Source organism: Pelophylax lessonae (genome assembly GCF_965119305.1).
Source record: "Pelophylax lessonae genome assembly, chromosome: 4".
NCBI classification, from domain to species: Eukaryota; Metazoa; Chordata; class Amphibia; order Anura; family Ranidae; genus Pelophylax; species Pelophylax lessonae.
Window position 1 is genome coordinate 580448539 of NC_138771.1, and position 17743 is coordinate 580466281.

General features: G+C 42.8%; 1 protein-coding gene across 4 annotated transcripts in view; it reads right to left on the reverse strand.

Moving 5' to 3' along the window:
• The window catches only part of ADGRL1 (adhesion G protein-coupled receptor L1), a 617999-nt gene that overhangs the window by 235664 nt on the left and 364592 nt on the right, over positions 1-17743 (reverse strand). For all 4 annotated transcript variants that reach the window (XM_082254819.1, XM_082254817.1, XM_082254818.1 and 1 more), the window contains exon 3: positions 8818-9031. In XM_082254819.1, coding sequence (XP_082110945.1) covers positions 8818-9031 — 214 coding nt within the window. The remainder of the gene's footprint in view (positions 1-8817; positions 9032-17743) is intronic.

The following is a 17743-nucleotide window of genomic DNA, read 5'->3' on the forward strand; positions in this document are numbered from 1 at the left end:
GCCTGTGATAATGCGATAGTATATGAAATGAATTTGTGATAAGAAGAAAAATGGAGGCGCGGTGGTTAGCATTCAGCGCAGAGATCACTCAGCATAATGGAAAATTTCTGTCATCCAAGCATGAAATTATTGAGAAGAGAACTCAGATCGAGAGGAGAAAAAAAAAAGTTGCTATTGGCTACTTTGTCTGATTGTTTATTGCTGAGTGCGTTTATGTCATTAAATACGTCCTTACTGCTAAAAGCTTGTTTTCTTATCGCTGGCCTTGAGCTTTGAGCCCATTGGGTTTTCGATGTTTTGGTGTTGCAACTGGAACTGTTCAGTTTGTCTCCCAATAAACTAGTATACTTCCCCTAAATATAGTATCTCACAAAAGTGAGTACACCCCTCACATTTTTGTCAATATTTTATTAAATCTTTTAATGTGACAACACTGAAGAAATGACACTTTTCTACAATGTAAAGTAGTGAGTGTACAGCTTGTATAACAGTGTAAATTTGCTGTCCCCTCAATATAATTCAACACACAGCCATTAATGTCTCAACTGCTGGCAACAAAAGTGAGTACACCCCTAAGTGGAAATGTCCAAATTGGGCCCAAAGTGTCAATATTTTGTGTGGCCACCATTACTTTCCAGCACTGCCTTAACCCTCTTGGGCATGAAGTTCACCAGAGCTTCACAGGTTGCCACTGGAGTCCTCTTCCACTCCTCTGACGACATCACGGAGCTGGTGGATGTTAGAGACCTTGTGCCCCTCCACCTTGCGTTTGAAGATGCCCCACAGATGCTTAATAGGGGTTAGGTCTGGAGACATGCTTGGCCAGTCCATCACCTTTACCCTTTAGCAAGGCAGTGGTCATCTTAGAGGGGGTCATTATGTTGGAATACTGCCCTGCAGCCCAGTCTTCGAAGGGATCATACTCTGTTTCAGTATGTCACAGTATATGTTGGCATTCATGGGCCCCTCAATGAACTGTAGTTCCCCAGTGCCGGCAGCACTCATGCAGCCCCAGACCATGACACCCCACCACCATGCCTGACTGTAGGCAAGACACACTTGTCTTTGTACTCCTCACCTGGTTGCCGCCACACACGCTTGACACCATCTGAACCAAATATGTTTATTTTGGTCTCATCAAACCACAGGCCATGGTTCCAGTAATCCATGTCTTTAGTCTGCCTGTCTTCAGAAAACTGTTTGCGGGCTTTCTTGTGCATCATCTTTAGAAGAGGCTTCCTTCTGGGACGACAGCCATGCAGAACCAATTTGATGCAGTGTGCGACATATGGTTTGAGCACTGACAGACTGACCCCCCACCCCATTTAACCTCTGCAGCAATGCTAGAAGCACTCATACGTCTATTTCCCAAAGACAACCTCTGAATATAATGCTGAGCACGTGCACTCAACTTCTTTGGTCGACCATGGTGGAACCTGTCCTGTTAAACCGCTGTATGGTCTTGGCCACCGTGCTGCAGCTCAGTTTTAGGGTCTTGGCAATGGAGTTCTTTGCCATGAGGTGCCATGTTGAACTTCCAATGACCAGTATGAGAGAGTGAGAGCGATAACACCAAATGTATCACACCTGCTCCCCATTCACACCTGAGACCTTGTTACACTAAGTCACATGACATCGGGGAGGGAAAATGGCTAATTGGGCCCAATTTGGACATTGGCACTTAGGGGTGTACTCACTTTTGTTGCCAGCGATTTGAACATTAGTGGCTGTGTGTTGAGTTATTTTGAGGGGACAGCAAATTTACACTGTTATACAAGCTGTACACTCACTACTTTACATTGTAGCAAAGTGTAATTTCTTCAGTGTTGTCACAAGAACAAATATAATAAAATATTTACAAAAATGTGAGGGGTGTACTCACTTTTGTGAGATACTCTCTCTCTCTCTATATATATATATATATATATTTTACTCCTGAAAATCTAGTACTATGTTGTCTAAACCCCAAATTATAATATGTTTGCTCTCTGCACTGGGCTGATTTTTGGCTGTCTTTACAGCATAAGGCATAGCCTGGGGGGGGGGGAAGGGGGGCTGGGAAGAAAGAGGCCTAACCACCTTTTATTACTGCCCCCCCCCCTTCTCTGTGATTGCAAGTGAAAATGAGCCCTTAGGGTTCATTCACACTTGTGGTTGGGGGGGGGGGTCTGTAAGACCGCACGGCAGCAGCAGCCTGGGGTATACACATGCTGCAGCCTTGATGGTTTGCAGGAATCCTACTCCCTGGTACATTCACTGGGCAGTACTGCCCACCAAGCACAACCCATTCAAGTGAATAGGGTGTGTTGCAACTGCCCCGTACTCATTTGCAATGCACACAATTGTGGCATGGTGGTGAGGCGCTTAGGGAGTTAAAACAGGCAATGAGGAGATGACAGATCAAATGCCTCTAAAAAGTGATATGTGTGTGGATAGCTTTTCAGAGGAGTGGAAGTCCTTGCCATTATTGTAAACAAGCCCTTAATTAGTTGTATTTACCCGCTTGCCGACCGCCAGCAATACATTTACTGCTGGTGGGAGACTCTCCCAGGCATGACGACGTACCTATATCTTGCAGTGAACTTCCTGGTTTAGAGGCGCACATACGTGCCCACCCCCTACTGATCTGTGCTATGATTGGACACAGCATGAGTTTGTCAGCAGGTTACAGCCAATGATATATACCCACTAAATGGCTGTGCCCAATCACAGCACAGTGATTTGTGTAAAAGAAAAGGAATTGGCAGCACTCCAAGTTGAGTCAAAATCCAGGTTTATTGACTGGACATCCAAATATGACAATCGTGACAAGGTAGACACGTTTCACACACTGACTGTGTGCTTAACTCCAGGTTGAGTCAAAATCCAGGTTTATTGACTGGACATCCAAATATGACAATCGTGACAAGGTAGACACGTTTCACACACTGACTGTGTGCTTAATCATTAGTAATGATTAAGCACACAGTCAGTGTGTGAAACGTGTCTACCTTGTCACGATTGTCATATTTGGATGTCCAGTCAATAAACCTGGATTTTGACTCAACCTGGAGTGCTGCCAATTCCTTTTCTTTTATCAAGTTTTCACGGAGGCGAGCCGGGGCATGCACCTGTGTGAGTCATCAGGCAATTACACCACCTTGAGCAGTGACTCCTTGTTTGTTCAACAGTGATTTGTGTGTTAGTTAACATAAGTACTGAAAGTAAGGAGAGACTCCAGCCAGATCTGTAAGTAAAGGCAGCACACGTACACTTGTATACACTTGTTATAGGCACACAAATAACCCCTTGATTGCCCTCCTGATCACTCCTGTCACCCAGCCAGTGTCATTAGTACAGTGTACAGTATTATCACTGATCACTGTATTAGTGTCACTAGAGATGGCAGTATGAGTCAGTTGGTGTGCCAGATTGTCCGCCACACTATCACAGTCACACTATAAGTTGCTAATCACCGCCATTACTAGTATAGTGTCAGTATCTTGATCATGATCAGAAGTATACTCGTGTCCCTAATAGCAGACATCCCAACCTGCAAAAAACGAATTTCAGGGAGGTGGCAAACTCATTTCAGGGAGGTGGCACTCCGCATTATCAGTATACAGAGGTTTACTTCTTCTGAGAGATATTAAAGGAACACTCTAATAACCATGACCACTTCAGTGATTTGAAGTGGTCATGGTGGTAGTAGTCAGAAACACTGTACATGCTGGGATACTTAAGTTATAATCATGCTTTACTGCAGGCTGGTACTGCTGGTGGGTATTGTTGGTGGGTACTGCTGGCTGGCACTGCTGGACGGGTACTGTTGGCATGTACTGCTGGCGCATACTGCTTGCTGGTGGGTACTGCTAGCTGGTACTGCTGGCTGGTATTGCTGGGGTTTACAGCTGGCTGGAACTGCTGGTGGGTACTGCTGGTGGCAACTATTGGTGTTTACTGCTGGCTGGTACTGCTGGTGGGTACTGCTGGCTGGTACTGCTGATGGGTACTGCTGGTGGTTACTGCTGGCTGGTACCACTGTTGGATACTGCTGGTGGATACTGCTGGCTGGTACCGCTGGTGGATACTGCTGGTGGTTACTGCTGGTGGGTACTGCTGATGGGTACTGCTGGCTGGTACTGCTGATGGGTACTGCTGATTGGTACTGCTAGTGGGCACTTCTGGTGGGTACTGCTGGTGGTTACTGCTGACTGGTACTGCTGGTGGTTACTGTGGGCTGGTACTGCTGGCTGGTATTGCTGGTGGGTACTGCTGGCTGGTACTGCTGGTGGGTACAGCTGGGGGGTACTGCTGGCTGGTTCTCCTGGTGGGTACTGTTGGTAGTTACTGCTGGCTGGTACTGCTGGTGGGTACTGCTGGCTGGTACTGCTTGTGGGTACTGCTGGTGGTTACTGCAGGCTGGTACTGCTGGTGGGTACTGCTGACTGGTACTGCTAGTGGGTACTTCTAGCTGGTACTGCTGGTGGTTACTGCTGGCTGGTACTGTTTGGTGGGTACTGCTGGCTGGTACTGCTTGTGAGTACTTCTGATGGTTACTGCAGGCTGGTACTGCTGGTGGGTACTGCTGACTGGTACTGCTAGTGGGTACTTCTTGCTGGTACTGCTGGTGGGTACTGCTGGTGGTTACTGCTGGCTGGTATTGCTGGTGGGTACTGCTGTCTGCTACTGCTGGTGGGTACTGCTGGCTGGTACTGCTGGTGGATACTGCTGGCTGGTACCGCTGGTGGATACTGCTGGTGGTTACTGCTGGTGGGTACTGCTGATGGGTACTGCTGGCTGGTACTGCTGATGGGTACTGCTAGTGGGCACTTCTGGTGGGTACTGCTGGTGGTTACTGCTGACTGGTACTGCTGGTGGTTACTGTGGGCTGGTACTGCTGGCTGGTATTGCTGGTGGGTACTGCTGGCTGGTACTGCTGGTGGGTACAGCTGGGGGGTACTGCTGGCTGGTTCTGCTGGTGGGTACTGTTGGTAGTTACTGCTGGCTGGTACTGCTGGTGGGTACTGCTGGCTGGTACTGCTTGTGGGTACTGCTGGTGGTTACTGCAGGCTGGTACTGCTGGTGGGTACTGCTGACTGGTACTGCTAGTGGGTACTTCTAGCTGGTACTGCTGGTGGTTACTGCTGGCTGGTACTGTTTGGTGGGTACTGCTGGCTGGTACTGCTTGTGAGTACTTCTGATGGTTACTGCAGGCTGGTACTGCTGGTGGGTACTGCTGACTGGTACTGCTAGTGGGTACTTCTTGCTGGTACTGCTGGTGGGTACTGCTGGTGGTTACTGCTGGCTGGTACTGCTGGTGGGTACTGCTGTCTGCTACTGCTGGTGGGTACTGCTGGCTGGTACTGCTGGTGGGTACTGCTGGCTGGTACTGCTGGTGGTTACTGCAGGCTGGTACTGCTGGACGGTACTGCTGGTGGTTACTGCGACACATGATTAACGGAGTGTGAGGAGCGGCGCTGGAGGAAGCATGTAGAGCCGATGCTTCCTGTATCTTTCCTCTCACAGGCGGAGTGCATTTGATATCACTCCGCCCATGACAGGATGGAGCCGAAACTATACAGGAAGCATCAGCTCTGTGCGGACAGCCAGGATATCGCGTGGCACTTGTGGGTGTCAGGGAAGCAAAGCTCAAATGTGGGAAGCTCCCGCACCTCGCGGGAGACTTGGGATGTCTGTAATAGTATAGTGTCCCCAAAAAATGCAGTTTAGTTTTTACCAAAGGCTTGTAGCAGAATAAATTTTTGCTTAAATTTATGAATTGTTTTTTTTTTCCAACATTTTCAGTATTTTTTCATTTATGTAATAAAAAATAAAAAAAACCAGTGGTGATCAAATACCACCAAAAGAAAGCTCTATTTGTGTTTAAAAAATGATATTAATGTCATTTGGGTACAGCATTGCATAAGGTTGCCGCTGGAGGGCTTAGTTCTAAGGTAAGTATTTCATAATGAGCTAGTATGCCATGCATACTAACTCATTATGCCTTTGTCTTTCAGGTTTTTTTTTTACAACCTCTTTAAAGTACTGCAGTGCTGAATAACAAAAAATGGCCTGGTCATGAAGGGGGGTAAAAAGCTTCTGGAGGTCAAGTGGTAAAAAATACAAGCAATTATTTTATTGAACATACATGTGCACTTATTATGGAGTTCAGATGTCGACTCACGCATACCCTTTACCACTAAATCTGAACCTTTTTTAACTACTTCCCGCCCAGGCCAATTTTGACACTTCTCTCTTACATGTAAAACCATCATTTTTTTTTGCTAGAAAATTACTTAGAACCCTCAAACATTATATGTATACTTTTAGAGGCCCTAGAGAATAAAATGGTGGGGGTTGCAATTTTTTTATGTCGCGTGGTATTTGTGCAGCATTTTTTTTAACGCTTATTTTTTGGAAAAAATACACTATCATTAATTTTAGTGTACACAAACACAATATAATACACATTTTGTTGTTAAAATGTAAAAGATGATGTTAAGCTGAGTAAAAAGATACTTAACACGTCATGCTTTAAAATTGCATATGCGCATGAAACAGCACCAAACTACTGTACCTAAAAATCTCTATAGACTATGCTTTAACCTCCCTGGCGGTATGATTATGTCAGGAATTACATACCAAAAGCGGTACAATTGTTTTCATGGAAATTTGGCGTTATGTATTATAGGCCTACAATTCTTAGTAATTACTGACTTAAACCTGACCAAAACAAGACTCTAGTAGACATCCCAGATGTGATAAATTTGAAACACAAATGCGTGAATTATAATCGAATCAATAATAATATTTTATTATTTAATATATAATATATATAATAAAATTATATTATTGATTAGATTATAATTCATGCATTATATATTATATATAGATATATGTGTGTGTGTGTGTATATATATATATATATATATATATACACACATATATATATATATATATATATATATATATATATATATATATATATATATATATAATATATAACGCATGAATTATAAATGAATCAATAATATAATTTTATATATATATATATGTGTGTGTGTGCATATATATATATATATATATATATATATATATATATATATATATATATACACATATATATATATGCATGTATATATATATATATATATATATATATATATATACCGGTATATATATATATGCGCATATATATATATATATATATATATATATATATATATATATATATATATACACATATATATATATGCATATATATATATATAAAAAATATAAGATGTGTTTTGTGTTTTGTGCAACGTTTTTTTTTTTTTTTTGAATTTCCCTCCCTAGTTCCGCTCGCATGCAGCATTGCTGCTGCAGGGAACGGAACTAGGAAGTAATCAGACCGACGCTGGACGGAGGAGTGGCGGGACTCTCAGCTGGTGATCTCAGCAATGAGATATCATCGCTGGATCGCCAGGATAAGGTAAGAGAACACCGCTGCGCTCTCTGCAATCCACCCCGAGCGTGACTCGGGGTTACCGCTCCTGCAATGAAAAATCCACCCCGACTCACGCTCGGGATTACCGCCTAGGTGGTTAAAAGATTTTACTGGTTACCAGTTTAGATTTACACAGGAGGTCTGGTGCTAGAACTATTCTTGCACTGACGTTCACCTTGATACCTCACGGGTTGTGCGGTTGCCGTTTACGTATGTGTGCAGGACTGATGTGTGCACTCACCTTTACGTGCTAGCATGGTTGAAGGGGGGGTGCTTAATAAACATTTAATATTATTTAATTTTATTCATGTTATTATTATTATTTTTTTATTTTTACACTGTCTCTTTTTATTTATTTTTTTTATCACTTTTATTGCTGTGATAAGGAATGTAAACATCCCTTGTGCCAACAATCAGCAGTGACAGGTCCTCTTTACTGAGGTATCCAGGCTCTATTAGACCCCAGATATCTTCTCTGCTCCTAAAAGCATCCGATCAGACCAAGGTCGGTCTGATATGATGCTTGCACTAGCCTGCAACGGCTGCTAAACAGATCGAAATGGGAAGTGACAAAAATACTCTGCTTCAGGTTTCTAATACCATAGAGATGGTCAGGACCAATGCAGTTCTTGTTTAGCTCTATGACAAGCCGGCGGAACCGCCGGCTTCAGTGCCAGGCTCCCTGCTCGCAAAATAGAGCTCCGAGAGGCACTGGAGGGCAGCGGTAAAAGCTATCCAGCAGCTAATTAGCTTCTAGGATGGCTTTTAAATCGTAGGGAATTGATTGATGAGAAAAACAATACCGGGATGATGTCTGTATAAGCAGGCATCATCCCCGCAGAACCACTGAAAGGATGTCATATGACAGGCAGGAAGTGGTTAAACATCCCGTCACTGCTCTAAATATATTCATTTTTCACCGGTCGGTCTATTTATATATCTAAAAAGTCAACTGGAATGCTAACTAAGGTATGTGAATATTTCCGTACTTTAAATGACAAGAAATACCTTTGGAAATGCAGATATACATGTAATAGTCCAGCAAAATCACAGAATAAAACTGTCAGAGACCTTAAGATCATCTCAACAGCATAATGACAGAACCCTGCAATTCCAGCACTCTCTCTATTTTATGGGACTTTGGAGTATTGCTTATTACTGCTCCAAAAACCACAGAATAGCTTGCAAAATACAGACAGCTGCTACACTTATACTTCTATGGGAAATCTTCCGAAAGGAAAGCTCCAAAATATAGCCATCGGTACAAATGTTACCTGACAACCTAGAAACATACAGTATATTAGAGGAAATAAATTGTTTGGTGTGAAAGCAAGCCTATTACCCACCTCTGCGACATAATCTTGAAGGCGTCCGGCAGGTAGCACTGCACGTTCTCCATTTGGAAGGGGTCGGCGTCGCAAATCTTGTCGTCCGTCCTCCCATAGTTGGCATTTTCCACCATGATAACGTCACTGCCCGGGCACCTTAATTCGATCGGGTATCCTTCACATGCCAGCTCCCTACGCATCAACCCGAATGGAAGAGCTGCACGACTCAAGCCTGTGGGGGATAACAGAAGTCCAGTTACTCCACTATGACTCTTCAATTGGATAAACAATCAAGTGTTGTAATAAGCATATAGGTATGATACACATTCTGTATAGTAATAATAATCAAAGTATATCAAAACTCAAGAACAAGAAAAAGCATATTGCCTGGATCTGAATGAAGCTAAGAGGAGGGCCGGCATGACTGTTGTGAGCAGTAGAGGCGGAGTTGTTCAGTGGGCTGGAGGATTTATTTATGAAATAACCTGGTGGAAAGGCAGCCCAACTGGGAACAGAACACCCACAGTTCCAACAGCGGGTAGAGAGCAGAATGCAGCCGAACTGCCAGCATCTGTACAGAGGGGAAGAATGCGGCCTAAACAGCCAGACGTCCAGAGAAGTTCCAAGCCCTAAGCTTTCCCTCCTCATCAGGAAACTTTCCCTGACGCTAGTTCTGTCCCTACCAGGTGGGGTACCTATCCCTGGTCTACCAACTGGCAAATGCGTGCCAAATCTGGGAGCCAGGGCCCTAAAAAAGCTCTGCCTGACCCAAGATGACGGCCAGAGTCACATAGCGCGGCAGCATCCAATGGGATAGCTTCCACAGTGACCCAGAAATCCATAGAATAACCCTATTCCTCCTGACTACCACTCCAACTGCAGTGCCACTGCGGAAGAGCGCCACCTGCAGTGGAGAAAGTACAAGTTCACTGCATCTGCCTACAAGTAGGCAGAGGTCTCTGGATCTTTCAAGGCAGTGTTGTCTTAAAAATCTGGAGGATTTTGGAATGGGCACATCGTAGCTTTGGGTGTCCCTTCACAACAGTAGGATACATTGATAACATTAACTTTACTGGGTTATATCTGGAAATATGGAAGTGGTTCATTGTCCCCAAGGCGGTGTAGTAGCGGCTGGGCACCTTTTCTCTGGGTGGCAGATACAGCTGCTTTTTGTTGGTTTTATACGTGCTTTCAAAGACCTTACACCTGGTAGGATGTATTCCTGTTTCTGCTCATGCATTTATTGCATTATTCTCCAGTATTGGATTGAATTTCATTTGAGATAAAATAAAGGGTTGCTATGGTCACTTGAATCAAAAATTATATTTCACCTAGTGATTTTGGGATGGAGGAGATGTGTTTAGATTACTGGGGTTAGAGATAATTGAGCCCCGGTGCTCTGCAAGTCCCTCAGTCATGTAATATCCTGAGCACTGAACTGATATCTCAATGTTATCAGCCTTCCCAGTTTTCCTTAGTGGACTACAGAACACTTCCCCACAAAATGATGGAGATAAGGGGGGGGGGGCGGAGTATATATTAATTCATAGTTTTTAAGTATTTATTTGTGGAGTTGCACACCATTCAATTGCTTTTTGCACTTGCACTTATCAGCACTACTTAGTGTTCTTTCATTTTTTTATTTTGCTTTGCACAATACTTTTCGTGCATTATATGTTAACTCTAGCAGCACAGCACCATTTATTGTATACGTGTCTTCAGGGAGACTACCATGACTCCTATAAGACTGCTGTGTTACAGCAAGAATACTTGATTTCACATAGAGCTCTTTGGTGACTCTGTCCACCGCTGACTAGGACCAGTGTTCCTATCAGAAGCTATTGCTTACCATTTGTTCCAGCATCAACTCTCGATGAGATTTGCCCCTTTTTGTCCCAGAGAAAGAAACTACTGTTACCAAACCCATAGATAACAATAAAATTGAAACCTGGACACAAGCTCTAAGCTATTTTTGCCATTGGCTCTTTTATGTCTTTAGTTAGGTTTAGGCTTCCTTCCAACTTTCTAAGGCATACAGTAGCTCACAAAAGTGAGTACACCCCTCACATTTTTGTAAACATTTTATTAAATCTTTTCCTGTGACAACACTGAAGAAATTACACTTTGCTACAATGTAAATTAGTGAGTGTACAGCTTGTATAACAGTGTAAATTTGCTGTCCGCTCAAAATAACTCAACACACAGCCATTAATGTCTAAACCACTGGCAACAAAAGTGAGTACACCCCTTAGTGAAAATGTCCAATTTGGGCCCAAGTAGCCATTTTCCCTCCCCGTTGTCATGTGACTCGTTAGTGTTACAAGGTCTTAGGTGTGAATGGGGAGCAGGTGTGTTAAAATTGGTGTTATCACTCTTACTCTCTCATACTGGTCACTGGAAGTTCAACATGACACCTCATGGCAAATAACTCTCTGAGGATCTGAAAAAAGAATTGTTGCTCTACATAAAGATGGCCCAGGGTTTAAGAAGACTGCCAAGACCCTGAAACTGAGCTGCAGAACAGTGGCCAAGACCAGTTCATTGAGGGAACCATGAATGCCAACATGTACTGTGACATACTGAAGCAGAGCATTATCCCCTCTCTTCGGAGACTGGGCCGTAGAGCAGTATTCCAACCTAATAACGACTCAAAACACACCTCCAAGACGACCACTGCCTTGCTAAAGAAGCTGAGGGTAATGGTGATGGAATGGGGCATCCTCAAAGGAAGGTGGAGGAGCACAAGGTCTCTAACATCCACCAGCTCAGTGATGTCGTCATGGAGGAGTGAAAGAGGACTCCAGTGGCAACCTGTGAAGCTCTGGTGAACTCCATGTCCAAGAGGGTTAGAGCAGTGCTGGAAAATAATGGTGGCCACACAAAATATTGACACTTTGGGCTCAATTTGGACATGGTCACTTAGAGGAGTACTCACTTTTGTTGCCAGCGGTTTAGACATTAATGGCTGTGTGTTGAGTTATTTTGAGGGGACAGCAAATTTACACTGTTATACAAGCTGTACACTCACTACTTTACATTGTAGCAAAGTGTCATTTCTTCAGTGTTGTCACATGAAAAGATATAATAAAATATTTTCAAAAATGTAAGGGGTGTACTCACTTTTGTAAGATACTGTATATTGTAATATTGGATTATAATATACATTTAGAGAGCAAGCACTCTACAGGTATAGGAAGTGGATCGTTTTACCTTCACGCAGTCTTGATGACTGTCATTGCTGGTGACAAGCTTTGCACGGCAATAAGGGAACATGTGGGTGTTGTAATGATTGTGTCTTGTGAGATGGAGATGTAACTGATCGGGCAGAGAAGCTGTTTGGCAGAATGGTACGTACGCAATAAACACTGGAAGGCCTGGCGATCAGAAAAGCATATAGCCAATAAAAAGGCAGCTGACATATGGAATTACACAATGCTCAACTATCTTAAAAACCAACTGGACAAAAGTCTAAGTTGGTTTTCCTACAGGGGTTGCCCAGAGGCCTTTTTGTACACATTTCTAACGTTAACTCCCTTTTCTGGCTAAAACTCAACAAGGAGCTGTAGGTCAGTGACATGGGCTAGAAGCAAGCACCTAGAGATTTAGTTATCTTTATACTGCCTGGGGAGCCATGAAGTGCAGAGCAGTCCTAATAAAATAATGCCAAATTCATGAAATGAAGTTGGACTTGGCCTTGCTCCTTTCTACCACTTGTGTTTGCCTCTGGTCTATAATTATGGTACAAAGCTTTACTGAACAATAGTTGGGGAAACATTCAGCTTCAAGAACTGAATTTGATATCTACATATTAGAGTTCCTATATATTTACATACTAGAGCACTTTAAACTATAAACCTAATTGCTAAAATTGTATACAAGCATTATATAATATATTATATTACTGTAACAACTGCTGGAACCACATAATACCATTAACACCTGAATGGCTTCTGTGGACAGCACAGAAATTATTTCTTATATAAGCTCCTTAATAACATATTATATTTATATTACACCCCTTTGATTATATTACACTCCTGTGGCAATAAATGCTGTATCCCACATTCGCATGTGTTAAAGAGAATCTGTCACTTGGTCCACCTGGGGAAAAGTGACAGAGTTTCCTACTAGCCACCCCTGACTCCCTCTTATTAACCATGGTCCCCTGCAGCTCAGTTGCTGCATTACAAAGCTCAAACCACTGATAGATTGAGGTTGATTTACTAAAGGTAAATACACTGTGCACTTTTAAAGTGCAGTTGCACAAATTTTTCTCAAAGCTTAGTAAATGTGGTAAATCTCTGCCTAGTTCCATCATTTCATGATGTGCACACAGAAAAAAAAAATTCTCTGCATCTAATTGGATATTTTTAACAAAGTGAATGCAAATTCAAAGTTTATTTGCCTTTAGTAAATCCACCCTAGTAAGTTCTAAGAACAGATATTGTAAGCCTTACTCATCCTGGTCAAATACACTCAGTCTGTTACCTTGCATTAATAGGGCCCTGAAACTCTATGATTCCATACAGAGAAGTGTGGGATTAGAAAAAACATTCATACTCACCTAGGTGGATGCAGCATCGATCTGATGCTGCATCTGTCCTCCGCTGCCTCTAAGACTGAGAACTGAGCGATCAAAGACTGCTGATCATTTAATTCTCAGGTCTTCACTTAGTCACCGGTTCTCCACTCTGCCCCTCCAGTCTTCACTAGAGTAGAGTGCTCTAAAGGGGTTGGGAGCGGCTAGTCTCCGAGAGGCTAAGCCAGCTGCTGGTCAGGCATCTGGGTGGATCTCAACAAAAAAGTAGGGATCTCTCCAAAGCCTGGACTGGCATAGTGACATCAGCAGGCACCGGGATTTAGCCTGCTGTTGGCTGAATATGGGCCACAGGAGTGCAGAACAAAGTGAGGAGATGGTCGTGAGATACGTATGTTTATGAGACCATGAACAATTAGTAAACAAAAAAATGATTGGGTAAACCCACAAGTGCTATTCTCACTTTATACTAGCTATTCTAAATAACAAATGGGGTACTCTAGAGGTTGTATCAAAGGTATAATGTTAAATAACACTTGTTGTAGTTAATACATTTTTTAGATCTGTACATCAGACCAAAAAGAGGGACAATTGAGGAGGAAAGAGGAGGAAAGAGGGACTGAAGGCTTTGGTTCCAAAAAAAGGACAGTTTGGAGCTATGGATATATTCTATCAATCAAATACAGCATAGGGTGTGTTATTCCAAATATTAGGAATGCAGGTCAACATAAATATGTAACAATAAAGTCTTGAAATTACTTATTATTCGAAACATGGGTGACTTCTGTTTCTCAGTCCAGAGCCTCAGGATGCCGTGTCCTCTGTGTTTTTTTGGCCCTTTCTAGAGACAGCTGTGGCCACTTCTGGTAGTGTTGGCACAAGATGGGGTAATTTTAAGGCCCTGGTCAGAGTTTCATGTATAAAAGTTCTTGGCGGACATTTTGGATTCAAATCCTGGGAAGACATCCATTTTAGTTGACTTTAGAGGTTTCCATAAAAGAAAGATAGACCCCCGCCGAGAGGCCTTCACTGTTGCTGTAGTTTACACCTGTTGTTTACTAGAGTTTTCACATAGTTACTATGTGCAGTTGGTGTCTAATATGGAAATAACTTTGCCCCCAGCAGTCCCTATAATTTCCACAGATGTCTGTTTTCTCAGACTGCATGTTCCAGGTGCTATATCAGAATTTTTATTACCATTAAATGTGCCCAGATGGCTCTTGGTGAAGTTCTTTTCTTGCTTATCTTTTTCTCTCAATTTGATTATTGGAAAAAAGGCGTAATGACTTCAGAGGAAATTTTACATAAAGAAGCACTGCGGTGTTGCCCATAGAAAGAATTCAAATATTAGCTGATAGTTTCTGATGTTTGCCCTATTTACTGTACATAACATGTACAATATGGGCAGGGTTGGGATGTTATAAACAATGCTGAGGAACTGTGGGCAGAAGAGGAGTTCAAGGGGTATATCAGCAAGGAGTGTGGAGCAGTATGTACAGGAAGGGAATTCGAAGGGTATGCTAACAGGCAGTATGTGAAGGAGAGAAGTGTAGAGGGTATAGCGGCAGGCAGTATGTGCAAGAGAGGTGTATGGTGGGTATGGCAGTGGGCAGTAAACTAAAAGCAGAGATTAGAAATAAAAAGCAGGTACCACAAGGTGCCAGCATTTTCCCACAGTAGCCCAGTAGTTTATTTCTTTCACAATATTTTTTTTGAGTAAAGACAAATTCAAAGTATTAAACATGCGCCACCGCTAGTGGCTAACGACAATTTGGAGAAGGTTACATACATATTACAGACAGTTAGGCCTCATACATAGTATAATCTTGTAGCTTCAAACAAAGATTAAAGATTAAAAAAGCTAGATTCGAATATCTCGGAAACCTTTACGGTCTAGGGAATATTAACATATCATGTAGGTCTCAGTGGTCAGAACCTAGAGGGTGTGCTGAAACAATATTCCAGAAATCATCATGTAGCCAATATAGGATAGTACTTGAGATTGACCTATGCTTGTATATGAGGTAAAGTCCGAGAAGTGTCTCCAAAACCGATGGAGGGAGAGAAAAGTTCAACCCAAAAAATGTGACCAGAGAACAGTAGCAACCTCTACACATAAGCCTCTGGCTGTAATTAACCAGAAGTAAAAATAAAAATAAAAAAAGGGAAAAGAAATAGAACGAAGAAGAGAACAGAAAAGGGGTAGGAATAGAAGACCAAGAAGAGGAAAGTGGTGAAAAAGAAAAAGAAGAAGAAAAGAAGCCCAAGACCGCCACCAGCGGGCCGAGCAGGATTTTCCTCTATAAATCCAGAAAACGAGAGGACGGACCCATCTCTGAAAACTGGTCGTAGGAGGGGATTTGAGTGTTAGAGGCTGCCAGAAGGGAAGAATAGAGCAACGAGACTAGGCCTCGAGTGGTCAGTTGAGATCGGCACTTGGTTTCAAACACAGTTGAAGGTCAGGAACTGTCATAATTTTTTAATCAGGGAGTCTCAGAAGTGGCAAATTTGAAGATAGCAGTACCTTTCTCTAGCAGGAGCTTCATAGGCCTCCTGAAGCTGTTGGAATGTGTATATCCCTATAGTGATAAGAAAGGAACCTACCGTTGTCAGGCCCTTAGAACACCACCAATGAACATATAAGGATCATCTAGCCCTGGAGGAAACCATGGACAATTAAAGATCTCTAAAAGGGGTAGATGAGGTGAAAATAGCCCTGCAAAATATTTAACGGAATCCCAAATTGCTAACGAGTGAGACAGAATGGGGTTTAAAGGTTAAGGACGCAATTGAGCTGGCAGACATAAAAGGGATGATACTGAAACAGGGTCTGCATTCCCCTAGATCGATGCCTGTCCACAAAGGAGATGACTCTCCATCATATAGCTGTATCAAAGGTGCGATTTGGGCTGCTTTATAGTAGTATGTCAAATTTGGAACTCCCATACCTCCTGCACGTTTCTGTCTGTATAGCACCGCCTGCTTCAATCTCAGTTTGACTGAGCCCCAATCAAAGATAAGAATGCGACATTGTTAAGAGCACAGAATGTGTGGGGGGGATCAGAACAGGGAGGACCCGAAAAGCGTACATGAGTTTTGGAAGGAAGGTCATCTTGATCTCATGGATGCGACCCCACCAGGAGATTACAGACTTGTCCCACGATTCCAGTGAGTGATCTGATAAGGGAGGGATAGTTTGCCATATACAGTGTATGGTAGGTTGAGGTTTAATAATCCCCAGATAGGGAAGAGTGAATGACCATTGGAATGAGAAATTAGTTGCCAAAGAGCGTTGGACCGAGTCTGGTAGTGAGACGTTTAGTGCTTGGGATTTAGTATGATTGACCCAAAGGAGGTAAAACCGCACAGATGTGAGAGTAAGTTAGGAAGACTGGTATGAGGAGACATAACATATAATAGGACATTGTCTGCAAACAATGACAATTTATGATGTACTCCTGCCAGTTCCAGCCACCCGAATATCGGGATTTAAGCGAATGTGTTCCTCCAGAGGTTCAAGGGCTATTATAAAGAGAAGCGGAGATATGGGGTAGCCCTGACACGCACCACGTGAAATGGGAAACGTAGAGGATTCATACCCCATATATTTGATAGAGGCTGTCAGTTGAGAATATAGCTTATCGACCCAACACAGAAAGGAGTCACCCAGACCTCTATAACGAAGGGTTTCCTTCAGGTATGTTCATGACAAAGTGTCGAACGCCTTTCCAATGTCCAAGGACAATAACATAAGGGGTATAGTTCGACTGTGGGCTAGATGGGAGCGTACGGTGTATATTATCAGTGACCTGTCTGAGAGGGACAAAGCCTGTTTGATCTTTGGAGACCAGGGGATGTAGGATTTTGTTCAAACGACTAGCAAGCACCTTGGGGAGAAGTTTTACATCAATATTAATAAGAGAAATCGGATGGAAATTTGCCCATGACTGCGTTTCTTCTTCAGGTTTTGGAAGCATCACAATTGAGGCCCGTAGCATATCCGTGGAGAATTGATCGTCATCCTTCAGACTACTAAACATAGCTGTAAGATGAGGGATCACTATGTCTGACAATTATTTTATAAAATAAGGCCGTAAAGCCATCGGGCCCAGGGCACTTATGTACTTTGAGTGTTTTAATTGCAAGGCGCAATTAATATTAGCCCTCAACATACTACCATGAGATTGGCATAAAGAATGTAAAGCAGAATTTTGTAAAAAGGCTCGGATCTCATTCGTTGAGACGGTAGCCCCTGACAAGTACAGCTAATACCTGAATTAGATGTTCGGACCTGAAACCTCCTTTTAAGTGACAAAGCTGGTTTCCTAAAATCAAAGGGTTTGAGTTTATTAGCCAGTAACGAACCCATCTTATTGGCATTGGCATAAAACTTTTGTTTAGTCCAGC